This window comes from Chamaea fasciata, unplaced genomic scaffold, assembly GCF_029207755.1.
Source record: "Chamaea fasciata isolate MVZ Bird 193981 ecotype frontalis unplaced genomic scaffold, bChaFas1.0.hap1 SCAF_1, whole genome shotgun sequence".
Lineage (NCBI taxonomy): Eukaryota > Metazoa > Chordata > Aves > Passeriformes > Sylviidae > Chamaea > Chamaea fasciata.
This window is the reverse complement of record NW_027094086.1, coordinates 150,978,293-150,991,106: the sequence shown is the minus strand read 5'-3', so window position 1 is coordinate 150,991,106 and position 12,814 is coordinate 150,978,293. Positions and strand designations below refer to the sequence as shown.

Genomic DNA, 12,814 nt, shown 5'->3' with positions numbered 1-12,814 from the left:
TCTGTGTAAAACCAGCCCAGGCCTTCTAAAGGACAACCATTATCAGGGAGAACTTTGATTTTTACTGAACCTGACATCTTTGAAAGGGTATGTCAGTTCAGGTGAAAATGCTTGTTTTCCCACCATGTATTGAAATGAACAATTTCATTTCAAACTGACATTTAAAATGAAACTCCAGTGTTTCATTTTTTTAAAAAAATGTGAAATGTCTCTTTGTTTGCTTAAGTATGTGGAAACACAGCAAACGTCCTCCCATTGTGGTTTAAAACTTCATAAAAGAAAACCATTTTCTTTCCAGAAATTTCAAATTGGTGTTTGTTCTTTTTGATTGAAATTTCAAAGGGGAAAAAAATGGTGTTTTGAACTCTATTTGTATTTATTTGTGGCTCTAAGTGCATATAAAATACTTCAATTAGATTACTGCAAGCATTAAATCCTCTCCTGGTGATGACATTTCTTTCCCAACTCTGATTCATGGAGAATCTCTGTTCTTGTGTTGATAAATCAGTTCAGGATAAGAGGGAAAAGGAAGCTTAAACATAATTTTAACTCTTTGGAGCTCTACATCTCACTGCTGATGTTGCTGTCCTTCAGCTTTGCCTGCATTTTTCAAGGAAGGGCTGAAGAACAGGGAAGCCACGGATGGTGCAACAGCCACGCTGCGCTGCGAGCTGAGCAAGGTCGGCGTCCCGGTGGAGTGGAAAAAAGGGGACACGGCACTCAAACCAAGTGAAAAGTACAGGATGAGGCAGGAGGATACAGCTGCAGAGCTGCTCATCCGAGATCTGGAGGTGGAAGATACAGGAGAGTACACCTGTGTGTGTGGAGATCAGAAGACCTCAGCTGTCTTGACAGTCCACGGTAAAAAAGCCGTTCTCCGTTGGGATAGCAGTGCCTCAAGGACATCCCTCTTCCTCTCCCTCCTTCCCACCTGCTTTGGTGTTTTGACTCTGCAGCATTTTCTTGGCTTGCTGGTGCTGTTTCACCCCATCTCCCACTGTCTGTAGAAACTGGTGGCTTTCTATCAGAGTAGAGAATAGTTGTGAGAATTTCTCATCTCAGAGAGCAAGAATGAGATGACCTCCAGCAGAAGATTGTTCTCAGGGGGGTTCTCATTGTGTCTCGCTGACGTCAGTGGATTTTCATGCTTAACCTGAAAGAAAGTTCTTCAAATCTGCTGAGCTCAGTCAGTGAGAGGTTTTTCCATTCAGGAATGAGTGACTACCCTCCTCTTCTGCAGGATTACGGTATATTCTGCTGAGGAAATGGTAATTATATAAATCTCCACCCCTCAGCATTATTCTGCAGATCCTGACTTAGGGAATAATGGGGGAAATTTTGTTCCTGGCTTTGCCAGGAACACTCTGAACATTTATCACTCTGAATGTTCATACCAGGAACATTCATCACCCTGAATGGTGATAAGCTCTGGTTGCTCCTCCAGACGGAGAAGTTCTTGTATAGCTCCCATAGATGGAAGAACAGGTTTTATTTAAGATACCTCTTCTGGATAAAAAGCTTCCAAGGGCAGGGGGAAATTGAGGAGGCAAAACTATTCTCCTAGATTTTCTGCACCCTTTTTCTTCATCTTCTTTCTCCGAACTGGAGGAATTCCTGTTCCTCCCCTCTTTTGACCTACCCTTTTCATCCCTGTGTCACTTGCATTTTATTTTAGTAGCACATCATAAGACAACGTTTTGGATGCTGCTAAAAAAGCCTATAAACCTGATATTAGTGTCATTATATCTTTTGAAGTCTTGGGTTAAAGGTGCACCTGAAGCTACATAACTGGTTCTTTTCCTGAACCAGGAATTTAAATTACCATGTTCGGAAAGGCAGGGATCTCCAGCAGTCCTGTCATCCTGGCTGACGACTTTTAATCAAAATTCGGGTCATTAATGTTCAAGGTAGATTATTTCAGAGTGGAATAGCTAGAGAGGAGTATTGGAATCAGCTGTGAAGTGGTGAACATGAACAAGTTAATGTTAGAAGCAGGTCATAGTGGAAATCATCCCTGTGGGATCCTGTGGTAGTTTTCTGTTAGAGACAGCTTTCCAGACTGATTTGTTTTCCTGCAACAGTGAAGGACTGGCCACAGACCCCAGCCCTGAGTTCCCCAAGGTCTGGCTAATGGTTTTGATGTCCTCTCTGTTTATATTACACCCCATAGCTCTGCCTGCACAGTTCAAGAGAGATCTTGTCAATGTGGAAGGCACAGAAAACAGGACGGCTGTACTGCAGTGTGAGCTGAGCAAACCCGCCCCGGTGGAGTGGAGGAAGGGGCAGGAGGTGCTCAGACCTAGTGACAAATACAAAATGAGGCTGAAGGACACCACTGCTGAGCTGACAATCCACAGCCTGGAGGAAGGAGATGCAGGAGATTACACCTGTGTGTGTGGAGACAAGACAACCACTGCTTCCCTGACTGTGCATGGTAAAATATCTGGGTTAACAGGAATTTTCTGCCTTGTCATCTGTGATCCTCCTGTGGGATCACAATCTGCTCTTGATCCCTTCTGTTATTTTAAAATGTTATGGCAGCTGTTCCAACCGCTGGGAATATCTTCCACTGAAAGCCTTTCCTTTGGGACTGATAAACAGCGTCACAGAGTCTTTTCAGTCCCTGCTCTTTCTTGTTGATGGAATTTGGAAGTGGAAAATGAAAAGCTTGATGAAGTCAGAAATAGCACTTTGGAATATTTTCACTCATTAAGTTCTTTAGGGCATATCACTGAGATTTGACTTGTTTTTCTTGGATGAAATTGAAATGTGATGAAATTTTAATTTTAAACAGCGTGGTGTTCATTTTCATTCTTGATCTGGTTTTGAGAAAGAGCTGTGCATGGTTCCTTGAAATCTTGGGCTCAGCTTTCTGTTATTATATCTTAAAATGCCTTTAAAACATCCCTCCCAGTACTGATATTACAGTTTTATAGATTTCCAGATCAGTGAGAGTTGAGGTGTTGAGACTGGTGTGGTTCTCCATGTCATGCCATGTCTTATTCATGTCATTAAAAACACCCTCTGATTTATGAATAAGGTGTTGTCCAAACTCACTCTTTTATGGTTCTCAGAGTTGTTATAACTCAACACTTGATTTCCAAGTCATTGTGAAATGTTGAATGTCTTGCAAAGCACAAACCAGGGGTGCCCCTCGAATCATCCTTCGCACTCAGATTCTGTACACTTTAAAACATTTCAAAGTATTTTAATCCAGTAGTGCAGTCAAGACATGGTATTTGCTGAATTTTAAAGCTCTCTCTTTCACCTGTGGTCTTCAGCCCTCCCTCCTCACTTTAAGAAGGAGCTGAAGAACGTGGAAGGCACAGAAAATGGCACGGCCACTTTCTGCTGCGAGCTGAACAAGGCTGGAGCCGCCGTGGTGTGGAGGAGAGGAGACAAAACCCTGGGAACAAGTGACAAGTTCACCATGAGGTGCCAGGGCATGGTGGCTGAGCTGGTGATCCATGATCTAGTGCTGGCAGATGCTGGAGATTACACGTGCTCCTGTGGAGAGCAGGAAACCACGGCGGCACTCAAAGTGAATGGTAAAAATAAAAAAATGGAAATGCGTAATAAATTAAAGAGATAGTTTTCAAACTTTTTTTTTTTTTTTAAAAGACATAGGAGTGTCAGCTTTGGAAGTGCAGCCCTGTTTTTGATGAGCTTAGCAATATCTGGTAGGATGTGGGAATTTTGGGCAGTGTCAGGTGCGGGTTGGATGTTCATGGCAAAAATTGCAGATTTTCGTCTTGGTGTTAACTCTTTTTTTGATGGTTATGTTCTGGGGTAGGTACTCTGAAATGGAAAATCACATTATTGTGATATTGATTGTAAAGATGTCAGAATCCTTAAGTTGAGAAGATTTGTTGATGAGATATTTTTGTGACAGTTATCAGGGTTTCAGTATAATTTGATGGTCAAGCTCTGCTAGACCACTGTATGAGGTGAAACTAAAGAATAGTTTGGGTTGGGAAGGACCTTTTAAAGGTCCCTCATGGAAAAGTGAAACTGATGCCTCAGATATAGGTTCATTTATGCACTTTTTCAGTAACAATTTGCATTTCCATAGAATTTAGATGCTCTGGTTAGGCTTTATTTTCCATTTCAGCAGGCAATATCCAAGGTAGGTCTCAGTCATGCAGGTCTGAAATTGAGACTGATGTGGTTCTTCACTTCATACCATGGAATTCACCATAAAAAAAAAAACCTCTCTGACTTACGAATGAAGTGTTTTCCAGCTTTCCAAAGCCACTCTCTTATGGTTCTCAGAGTGGTCATCAATCCTGATGGATTTGATTAGGAAAGGCTTTGCTTATCACTTGTGGCTGTCAGACCACATGAAATGGTTGCTCAAATTGCTGCCATGGTCCCACATTCTGCTCCTTTTGAACCCCCCAGCCCTGCCTGTGCACTTCCAGAAGGAGATGAGGGACGAAGAAGCCACAGAAGGTGCAACAGCCACTCTCCAGTGTGAGCTGTCCAGGGCTGCCTCAGTGGAGTGGAGAAAGAAACACAAAGTGCTCAAAGCGAGTGAAAAATACACCATGAGGCAGGAGGGCACCACAGCCCAGCTGCTGATCCATGCTCTGGAGGTCAGGGATGCTGGGGAATACACCTGTGTTTGTGGAGAGGAGAAGACAACGGCGGCACTGACAGTGCACGGTAAAGAGCACAGAAATTGGACGTTTTTGGGTGGTGTTTGTACCTCCTCCCCCTCCTCTGGAAGCCTCAGAACTGACACACAGCGAGTTCTTTCCCTAATCTTGCCATCGTTAATTCTGTTCATAACAGACTTTCTTCTTTTTATTGTGGTTTTTGTCTAATTCTAACCATGATTGTAGTTCCATTGATTTTACTAACATTTTCCCTGTTTATTCACCCTGCAGTTGTTGGTGCAGGGCTGTATTACTTTGTATCACACCAAAGGCTGAAGGATGTCACAGATTTGCTTTTTTTTATTGTTTTACTCACTTTTGACTTGAACCTAGACAGATGGAGCAGCAGGAACATTCATAGCTCTATAAAAGAGACATTTTATTTCAAGTTGCATCAGGATTTGACAAGTAGTTTTAAATAACAAAAAAGAAAACTTGGTTCAGTGTAACTTTCTTTGTAACTCTGATCAAGGATAATGATGATTTTTATTCAGGTACTACAGAATGCTCAGCATTAGAGTAGGAGAATATTTCACAGTCCTCAGCCAAATTTATCTGCAAACTTCCCATGGAAGAGAGGGAAACTTTATTTTCACTATTAATGCAGGACGGTCAGAAGTAGTTTCAGCCCCTTTCTCATCTGGAAATCCAGTAGGTCTGAATTCAGAGAGTTGATTTCTTTGCTTTTCTGCCCATCTTTGTATTTGCCAATAAAACAGGGATTGCTTCAGTCTTGAACTTCCAATTTAACCATGAAAAATGGAATTGAAATGGACTTGTACAGGTCAGTCCATCCTTGAGCCCCAAGTCACCATCATTACTGCCAGAAAGTTCTTCTTTATTTCAACAAAAGTCTTTCTTGAACCATCTGAAGTCATTACTTCTTATTTCAAATTTTTTCAAATTTCATACAAATATTTCTCCATTTCTATAAAAAGAAGTAATGTGACACTTCAAGTTATACATCTTCATTATGAGGATGTCTTTATTTGCATCAGACTTGAATTTTTTGACTTGTATTTGCTCCATGGACTCTTGTAACCCCAAATCCCTCACTGCAGGTCTGCTCCTTCTTGTATTTGTGTTGTTGATTTTTCCTAAATATTTTCCATCTGCCCTTGCTGAATTTCAGCCTATTTTACCACCACTACTTCATACAAATCTTCTATATCTTAATCCAGTTTAAAGAAGTGTTTTCACCCTTTCTCTCTTCCCACATTGAGATAATCTTCAAAATTAATGAAGCTTTGCATTTCATTGTCCAAGTTGCTACAGAAAAGGCTGAATAATCCTGAACTCAGGGAAGTGAGAAAATCTGCTCAACTCATTCTTTCATTGTGAGTATAATCCCCAGTTCAATATCCTCTGTGGTTTTAAGATCAGTAGCACTTTCCTTCTGTAATTCTACCTATATCTAAGTTAAAGTTAAAACTTTACTAAAATAATAATGTAGAACACATAATGTGCCTTTTTGTCAAGGAAGCTTGATCTACGCCAAGAAAAAAATTACCCTGGCCCACTCCTCCATGAAGAGAAAAGCTCTTGGCAAATCTGTGTTTTTCAAAGAATTAAATTGAGATCGTCATAATCCCTTGAATCCTCCCTCTGCTCTCTCTCTCTCTCTCTTTTTTATGACACACATTATGAATGGGATTCAGCTTCTAGACTGAAGAGTATTCCTAAATTCCCATTTTTGTCAATGGAAGTCTATCAAACTCAGACCATGGGAAGCAGGGCAGCCTCCAGCTCTTTTTAAGGCAGAAATTTACAATTTGGAGTTCTATCAGCTCCACTGACTTTAAGGAAGTGATATTTTTTTCTTTGCTGTCTGGGATTTTAGAATCTCAGTTTACATGGCAAGAACTGAATGTGTATATTTCTATCTGAGGTATATTTTTCACCTCTTAGTTTCTGGTTTTTCCACACTTAAGGAACATCAGCCACTCTCTTTGATTTCTCTAGTGTCACTGTCAGTGTCTGAAATTGGTTGTGCCTGCACCTTAAGAATTCCAGGACAAATTTGATCACACCAAGCTGCTCTGATAGTATTTATTTAAATATTGTCTAATCCTTCTTTATTTTTTTTTCTTTTTTTTTCTTTTCCAAGCCAGATTTCCTAGTACTTCCTTAATTAAAACTAACATTTAATAATAATGGAGAGAAAAGTATTAAACACTTCAGGTTCCCCCATGTCCACTCATCATGAACTTACATTCCTGAAAGATAAGCAGACCAACATCTTCCTTGTTGTTTTCCTTCCTTCTGATCTATTTACATCAATGTCTACACAATTATCCTCCATATCTTTATTCTCAATTATTTCTTTCTTGCTGGTCAGGGTCAGGAATTGGAGACCATTCTCTCAAGTTCTTTCTAAGCTATTTTATATCCAAATGTAGTTCTCACCCCATTCCAAAGACTTAGTGGATGTCATCCCATCCTACTGCTTCCGCATATTGCCCCATTTCCATCCAGTCTTACTGTCTGAATAATTCTGTTTGTTGTTCCAAAAGGGATGAGGTGTCAGGAAGCCCCTGAACTCTCTGGGATGAGGGATTTATGGCAGATTTCTGCAGTGGCAACATCATGCTTCTCTTTCCTTTTTATTCCTATCCAAGCACTTTCAGGATCTCTCTCAGATTCTACTCTTCAGTCATGTCCTAACTCTGTTAAGGCATCCTTAAAATGTAAATTAAAAGGTTATAATTTTTTCCTTTAGCATTTTCCTGTCATGGTGTAACCTGTTGTATTAATTTTCTAGGCTGGGTTACACTGAGAAAGTTGCAGTTTTGACCATACATGAAGTTTCCCCATTTCTGCTGGTTTTATTTTCCATACATCTCTAAACCGATCAGCAAATTTATTTAATATTTGCAGAAAGAAATGACGAGACCCTTTTTGTCCATGACACAAATCAGCACCTTCCTTCTGTGAGATCCTCGTGTCAGTAACCAGGCAGGGTTGGTGAACACTATTTATTTTGGTGGTCAAGACAAGATCTGCTTGCCATGAAAAACCTTTGCTCCTCTGTTTCTCAGCCCTTCCTGCTCTGTTCAAAGAAGAGTTAAGAGACGAGGAGGCCAAGGAGGGTGAAGCAGTCACTCTGCACTGTGAGCTGACCAAACCTGCCCCAGTGGAGTGGAAAAAGGGGCACACAGCCCTCAAACCTAGCGAGAAATACAGAATGAGGCAGAAGGATGTCACTGCAGAGCTGGTGATCCACAGCCTGACCGAGAGTGACGCTGGGGATTACACCTGTGTGTGTGGGGAGCAGCAGTCCACGGCTTCCTTGGCAGTGCATGGTAATGAACCAACTCCATCCGGATGCCATCATTATTGAGATTGAATTGTTTTATCAATTTTGTCATTGTTATCTGTGCACAGTTCCTCTGAGTCTGACCTTGCGCGGCATAACCACCAGGATGAGTTTTGTGATTTAGGGGTAAAACCTTTCCCCAGTTCCATGCGCAAAGTGGTTTTGGGACCCAAACCCTGAAGCAGACGTGAGGCCAAGCCTGAAGACACCTCCCCACCTTTCCTTCCCCACCCATGCCCTCACCTGCAGGCTGTGTTTGCTGCTGCCTTTAACCCTGCTCCCATTGCATCCCCAGTGCTGCCTGCAGGCATCCAGGAGAGCCTGAAGGACGAGGAGGTGACCGAGGGTCAAGCGGCCACTCTGAGGTGTGAGCTGACCAAAGCTGCCCCCGTGGAGTGGAGGAAAGGCAGTACTCTGCTCCAAGCCAGTGACAAGTACAAAATGAGGCAGGAGGGCACGGTCAGGAAGCTGCTTATCCAGGATGTGGAACTGAAAGATGCTGGAGAGTACACGTGTGTGTGTGGAGAGCAGGGGACAACAGCGGCCTTGATAGTGCATGGTAAAAAAAAATATATATTTATCTGTATTATTGTGGATTTCTATGCCAGCTCGTTGCTATTGGTTGTGTGTTCACCTGTGGCTGAATTGTTTCTTTAAATCTGTAAACTCTCTGTAAGACCTGGTTGTATCCAGGCTGCTGTTCTCTTTCTGTCCTCTGGTTTGTCCAATGTCCCAGAATTATGAGGAAAACACCCTGTTTCCACCCTAAAGCGTTCTCTGCTTCTGTACCACCCCACCCCTCCTGTCACCTGTGTGCCACATGACATTTTTAATGTCCTCTGTGCATTTTGTGACCTTCAGCCCTGCCAGCCCTTTTCAAAGAAGACCTGAAGGACCTGCAAGCCACGGAAAGCCAAACAGCCACTCTGCACTGTGAACTGAGCAAGGCTGCAGCTGTGGCGTGGAAGAAAGGGAACAAAACACTCAGGGCAAGTGAAAAATACATCATGAGGCAGGAGGGTGCCCTGGCAGAGCTGGAAATCCATGACCTAGAGCTGCAGGATGCAGGAGAATACACCTGTGTGTGTGGGGACCAGCACAGCACGGCCTCTCTCACTGTGAAGGGTAAATTCGGATGATTGTCCATGTTCTGTTTCTCTGAAACACCCATGAAGTGTCCGCCTGTTGTTAACTCGTGTCCAGTTCTTGTTCAGGTGTCTGTTTTTTGTCTGGTGTTGCTGAAAAGGGGGCTGAGGACAGGACTGTCTCTCCTTGCAGGCACATTGCTGTGTTGTAGGTTTAGGGGAATTGCACCCAGGAAATGTTGGACGAGCTGAGATGTTCTGTGCTGTGATAAATCCTTTAAATTCTACCTCAAACCTTGTACTTTGGCCTGTCATCTCAGCACTTCTTGTCTTACTGCTGGATTCGGTTTTCCAGACCTTCATAGTGATAACCTCAACCTCAAACCCCTGATTCGGCCAGGTTTGAACTTCAGCTGGGAATTCAGGATGCTGATCACTTCGTTTAAATACACTTTCTATTGGCTTTCCATTCCCAGCCCTGCCAGTGCTTTTCAAGGAAGGGCTGAAGGATGAAGAAGCCCAAGAAGGAGCATCAGTCACTCTGAGGTGTGAATTAACCAAGGGATCTCCCGTGCAGTGGAAAATAGGTCCCAAAGCACTCAAAGCAAGTGGCAAATATCAAATGAGACAGTCTGGCACCACTGCAGAGCTGCTCATTCATGACCTAGAAGTAAAAGATGCTGGAGATTACACCTGTGTGTGTGGTGACCAGAAGACAACGGCAACCTTAACAGTTCATGGTAAAAAGGACTTATTAAAATTGATAGATATCTCTTGAGATAGACATAATTCTGAAATGTAGTTGTTTCTTCCCTGGGTCAGTAGTTTGTCTTTGTTTTTAGACTTTCCTCTTCCTTCATTCTATTTATAACTCATTTCTTCCTGAGAGTTGCTCATGGTGAATTTTTGGGTCATTATTAATCTGTCCTTTAAAAAGGAGAAGTTTCCTTCTGTGCATGTCTCCTCTTCTTGGATATTTGCATTTTCCAGCTCCAATCCAGCAGGTCATTTCACTCCACCACAGTTTCTCCAAAACACCCAGATGTAGGCTGTCAGGTCCTTCTTCTCCAGGAGCTGGAAAAGGAGAAGTGAGGGTTGGGGGAGCAGAAAGAGGAGGAAATTCTCTGGCCATGGTTTTTTTCTGACAGAGTGAGATAAGTGTCATCATTCCAGAGCTTAATTCCTGTAGGTTGTTTTGTCTGTGTTACAATTTCCAAAATGAGGAGTAATAAGAATCTAAAATTCTTATTGGATGTAATGGCCCTTCAAACTTCAACTTAAGACTAGGGGTAGTTTTATTTTGAAATCTGTCTGCTTTCATGTAGATGGGGCTGTAACAGTTTAGTAAAAACAAACCAGAAACTAACAGCAGCCTCCAAAAAATGACATTTGTGTGGGTAAAATAGTTCTGTATCCAGCAGTGTTATTTGTGAGTGCTGTTGATCTGAGGTCTGGGTCCTTCTGTTTTTCTCTTTCAACATAAATAATAACAAAAAGCCAGGGAACTGATCCCTCAGGGTGATTGCAATCATGTTACACTCAAAAAAAGACACTTTCACAGTTTCTGAACTTGGTTATGGCTAAGAATATCAATAATAGGCTGAAAAAAAGGCAAGAGGGGAAAAAAAATCTCAAAATAGAAATGAGGGGTTTAATTCTGGTTTTCTGCTGTCCCTTTGTCCGTGTTGCATCCTCCAGCTCTGCCACCACTCTTTAAGGAAGGGCTGAAGGACAAGGAAGCAGAAGAAGGTGGAGAAGTCTCCCTGCTCTGTGAGCTCTCCAAGGCTGCTCCGGTGGAGTGGTGGAAGGACGAGAGGATCCTCAAACCAAGCGGGAAATACAAAATGAGGCAGGAGGGGCTCAAGGCAGAGCTGGTGATCCATGAAGTAGCTGAGGAGGATGCAGGAGACTACACCTGTGTGTGTGGAGAGCACCAGACTACAGCTGTCTTGACAGTACAGGGTAAAGCCATCCCTGACCTCCTGTTTCCTGACTGGAAACCTCTGTCCTCTACTCTAAGCTGTTCAATTTTCCACATCTGTCTGTTCATCCTTATTAACTGAACTTCCCTTAAGTTGAAAATGTTCCCTGCCCTTCCTCATCTGCAGGCTGTGGATACTGGGAAATACTTGTCTGCATTTCTCTGTGCCATCCTTTTGCCTTTTCCTTTCCTGAAACACAAGCCTGCTCTCCTTTCTTTTTTCCCTTCTGCCATTCCTTTCCTGCCATGTAACCTCATTGTTCTTTGGTCTTTCCTTTCCTGCATTTATCCTCTAAACCACAGAGCTGTTTATTCTTTGCCATTCCTTTCTGGAATTCCCAATACCAACCATTCAATTCTCAGTACAGGGGATAAGGAGTATCCAGAATAAGGCTCTGTTAGTTATAATTTCCTCTGCACTAAGTTATGTCCATTCTGGGCTTTGTGCCACAATCTCTGTCCTGATGCCCAAAGATAGATTTTCATTGGGAGACTGATTTTTCTAAGGAAGGAATAAATTCTTTCTCTGACCTCCTTCTGGTCTTCCTTTGTTGGAAGAACAATTTGCTGGACTAACAAGGCTGGTGTTTCAGCTTAACACAGCTGGAATGGGAAATGTGCCAGATCAGGGCTAAGCCTGTTTTCTAGCCTGGATATTTTAATTAAGTCTCTAATACTGGACATTAATTTTGAGATCTGTGATATCCAACCTTGCTAAACAGATGAAGCATCCCATTATCCCACCTAGTTAATAGAGGGACATATGTGAAGGTCACCACATTTATTTCAAGGATGCAAGTTGTAATGGGTACAAGAATTATGTTAAATGGGAAAAATGTGTTCTGAGATGAGAACCCAGGCTGGAATTCAGCAGCTGGAGATTTACTCTGGGGTCAAGAAGAACCTGTGAGTCCCGGATGTGCCTCTTCAAGGATATCTCAAGGAAGAAGGAGTGAGGATGAATGAGGAGCTGTGTCAACAGTCAGAGCACTGCAGAGCAGCTCTGTGAGTAGGAAAGAGAGTGCAAAGCCATGAAGTTTGTGGAAGACACCAATACATGTGAATTAAGGAGGTCAGAGTTGGTATTCTGCTTTTTTCTGAGTAGGAAACTGGTAGAAAGCACGTGTAAATCTATCGAGGACTGTTCAGTTTTGCTGTAGGAAGCCAGGGTAAATCCAAAAGGATTAGGATGTCTATTCCCACTAGGAAATTTTCATTTCTCTTTCATCTCTTTGTGGCTGATGCTCACCCATCCTTGACAACTTTCCTCTGTCACAACCTTCACAACTCTCCCCCATCACTTCCTCACCCCTCCCTGGAGACACCCTCAGTTGGTAACACATTTTACCTGCATCCTTCAGCTGTGCCTCCATTTTTCCAAGAAGAATTGACCAGCCAGGAAGGGGTAGAAGGTGGAACGGCCACTTTGCACTGCGAGCTGAGCAAGGCCCCTGCCCGTGTACAGTGGAAGAAGGGCCAGCACGTCCTCACCTCGGGCACCAAGTACAGCATGAGGCAAGAGGGACATGCTGTGGAGCTGGTGGTCCATGGTTTGGACCTGAGTGACACTGGGGATTATTCCTGTGTGTGTGGAGACAAGACCAGCACGGCTACCTTAACAGTTCATGGTAACGTAATCCTTGGGGTGGACGTCCTGCAAACCTACCCAAATATCTATTGCCGTGTTCCTGTCCCTTCCTGTTTGCTTGGCCTTTTGATTCCTTTGGATTCTCTGTGCCTCCTCCTTCTGTAGAATTGGGAAAAACATTCCCTG

General features: G+C 42.8%; 1 protein-coding gene across 2 annotated transcripts in view; it reads left to right on the top strand.

Moving 5' to 3' along the window:
* OBSCN (obscurin, cytoskeletal calmodulin and titin-interacting RhoGEF) overlaps positions 1-12,814 on the top strand; it is a 182,848-nt gene that overhangs the window by 72,252 nt on the left and 97,782 nt on the right. For both annotated transcript variants that reach the window (XM_066201918.1, XM_066201928.1), the window contains exons 42-51: positions 595-861; positions 2,171-2,434; positions 3,282-3,548; positions 4,402-4,665; positions 7,697-7,960; positions 8,270-8,533; positions 8,836-9,099; positions 9,536-9,799; positions 10,758-11,021; positions 12,402-12,668. In XM_066201918.1, coding sequence (XP_066058015.1) covers positions 595-861; positions 2,171-2,434; positions 3,282-3,548; positions 4,402-4,665; positions 7,697-7,960; positions 8,270-8,533; positions 8,836-9,099; positions 9,536-9,799; positions 10,758-11,021; positions 12,402-12,668 — 2,649 coding nt within the window. The remainder of the gene's footprint in view (positions 1-594; positions 862-2,170; positions 2,435-3,281; positions 3,549-4,401; positions 4,666-7,696; positions 7,961-8,269; positions 8,534-8,835; positions 9,100-9,535; positions 9,800-10,757; positions 11,022-12,401; positions 12,669-12,814) is intronic.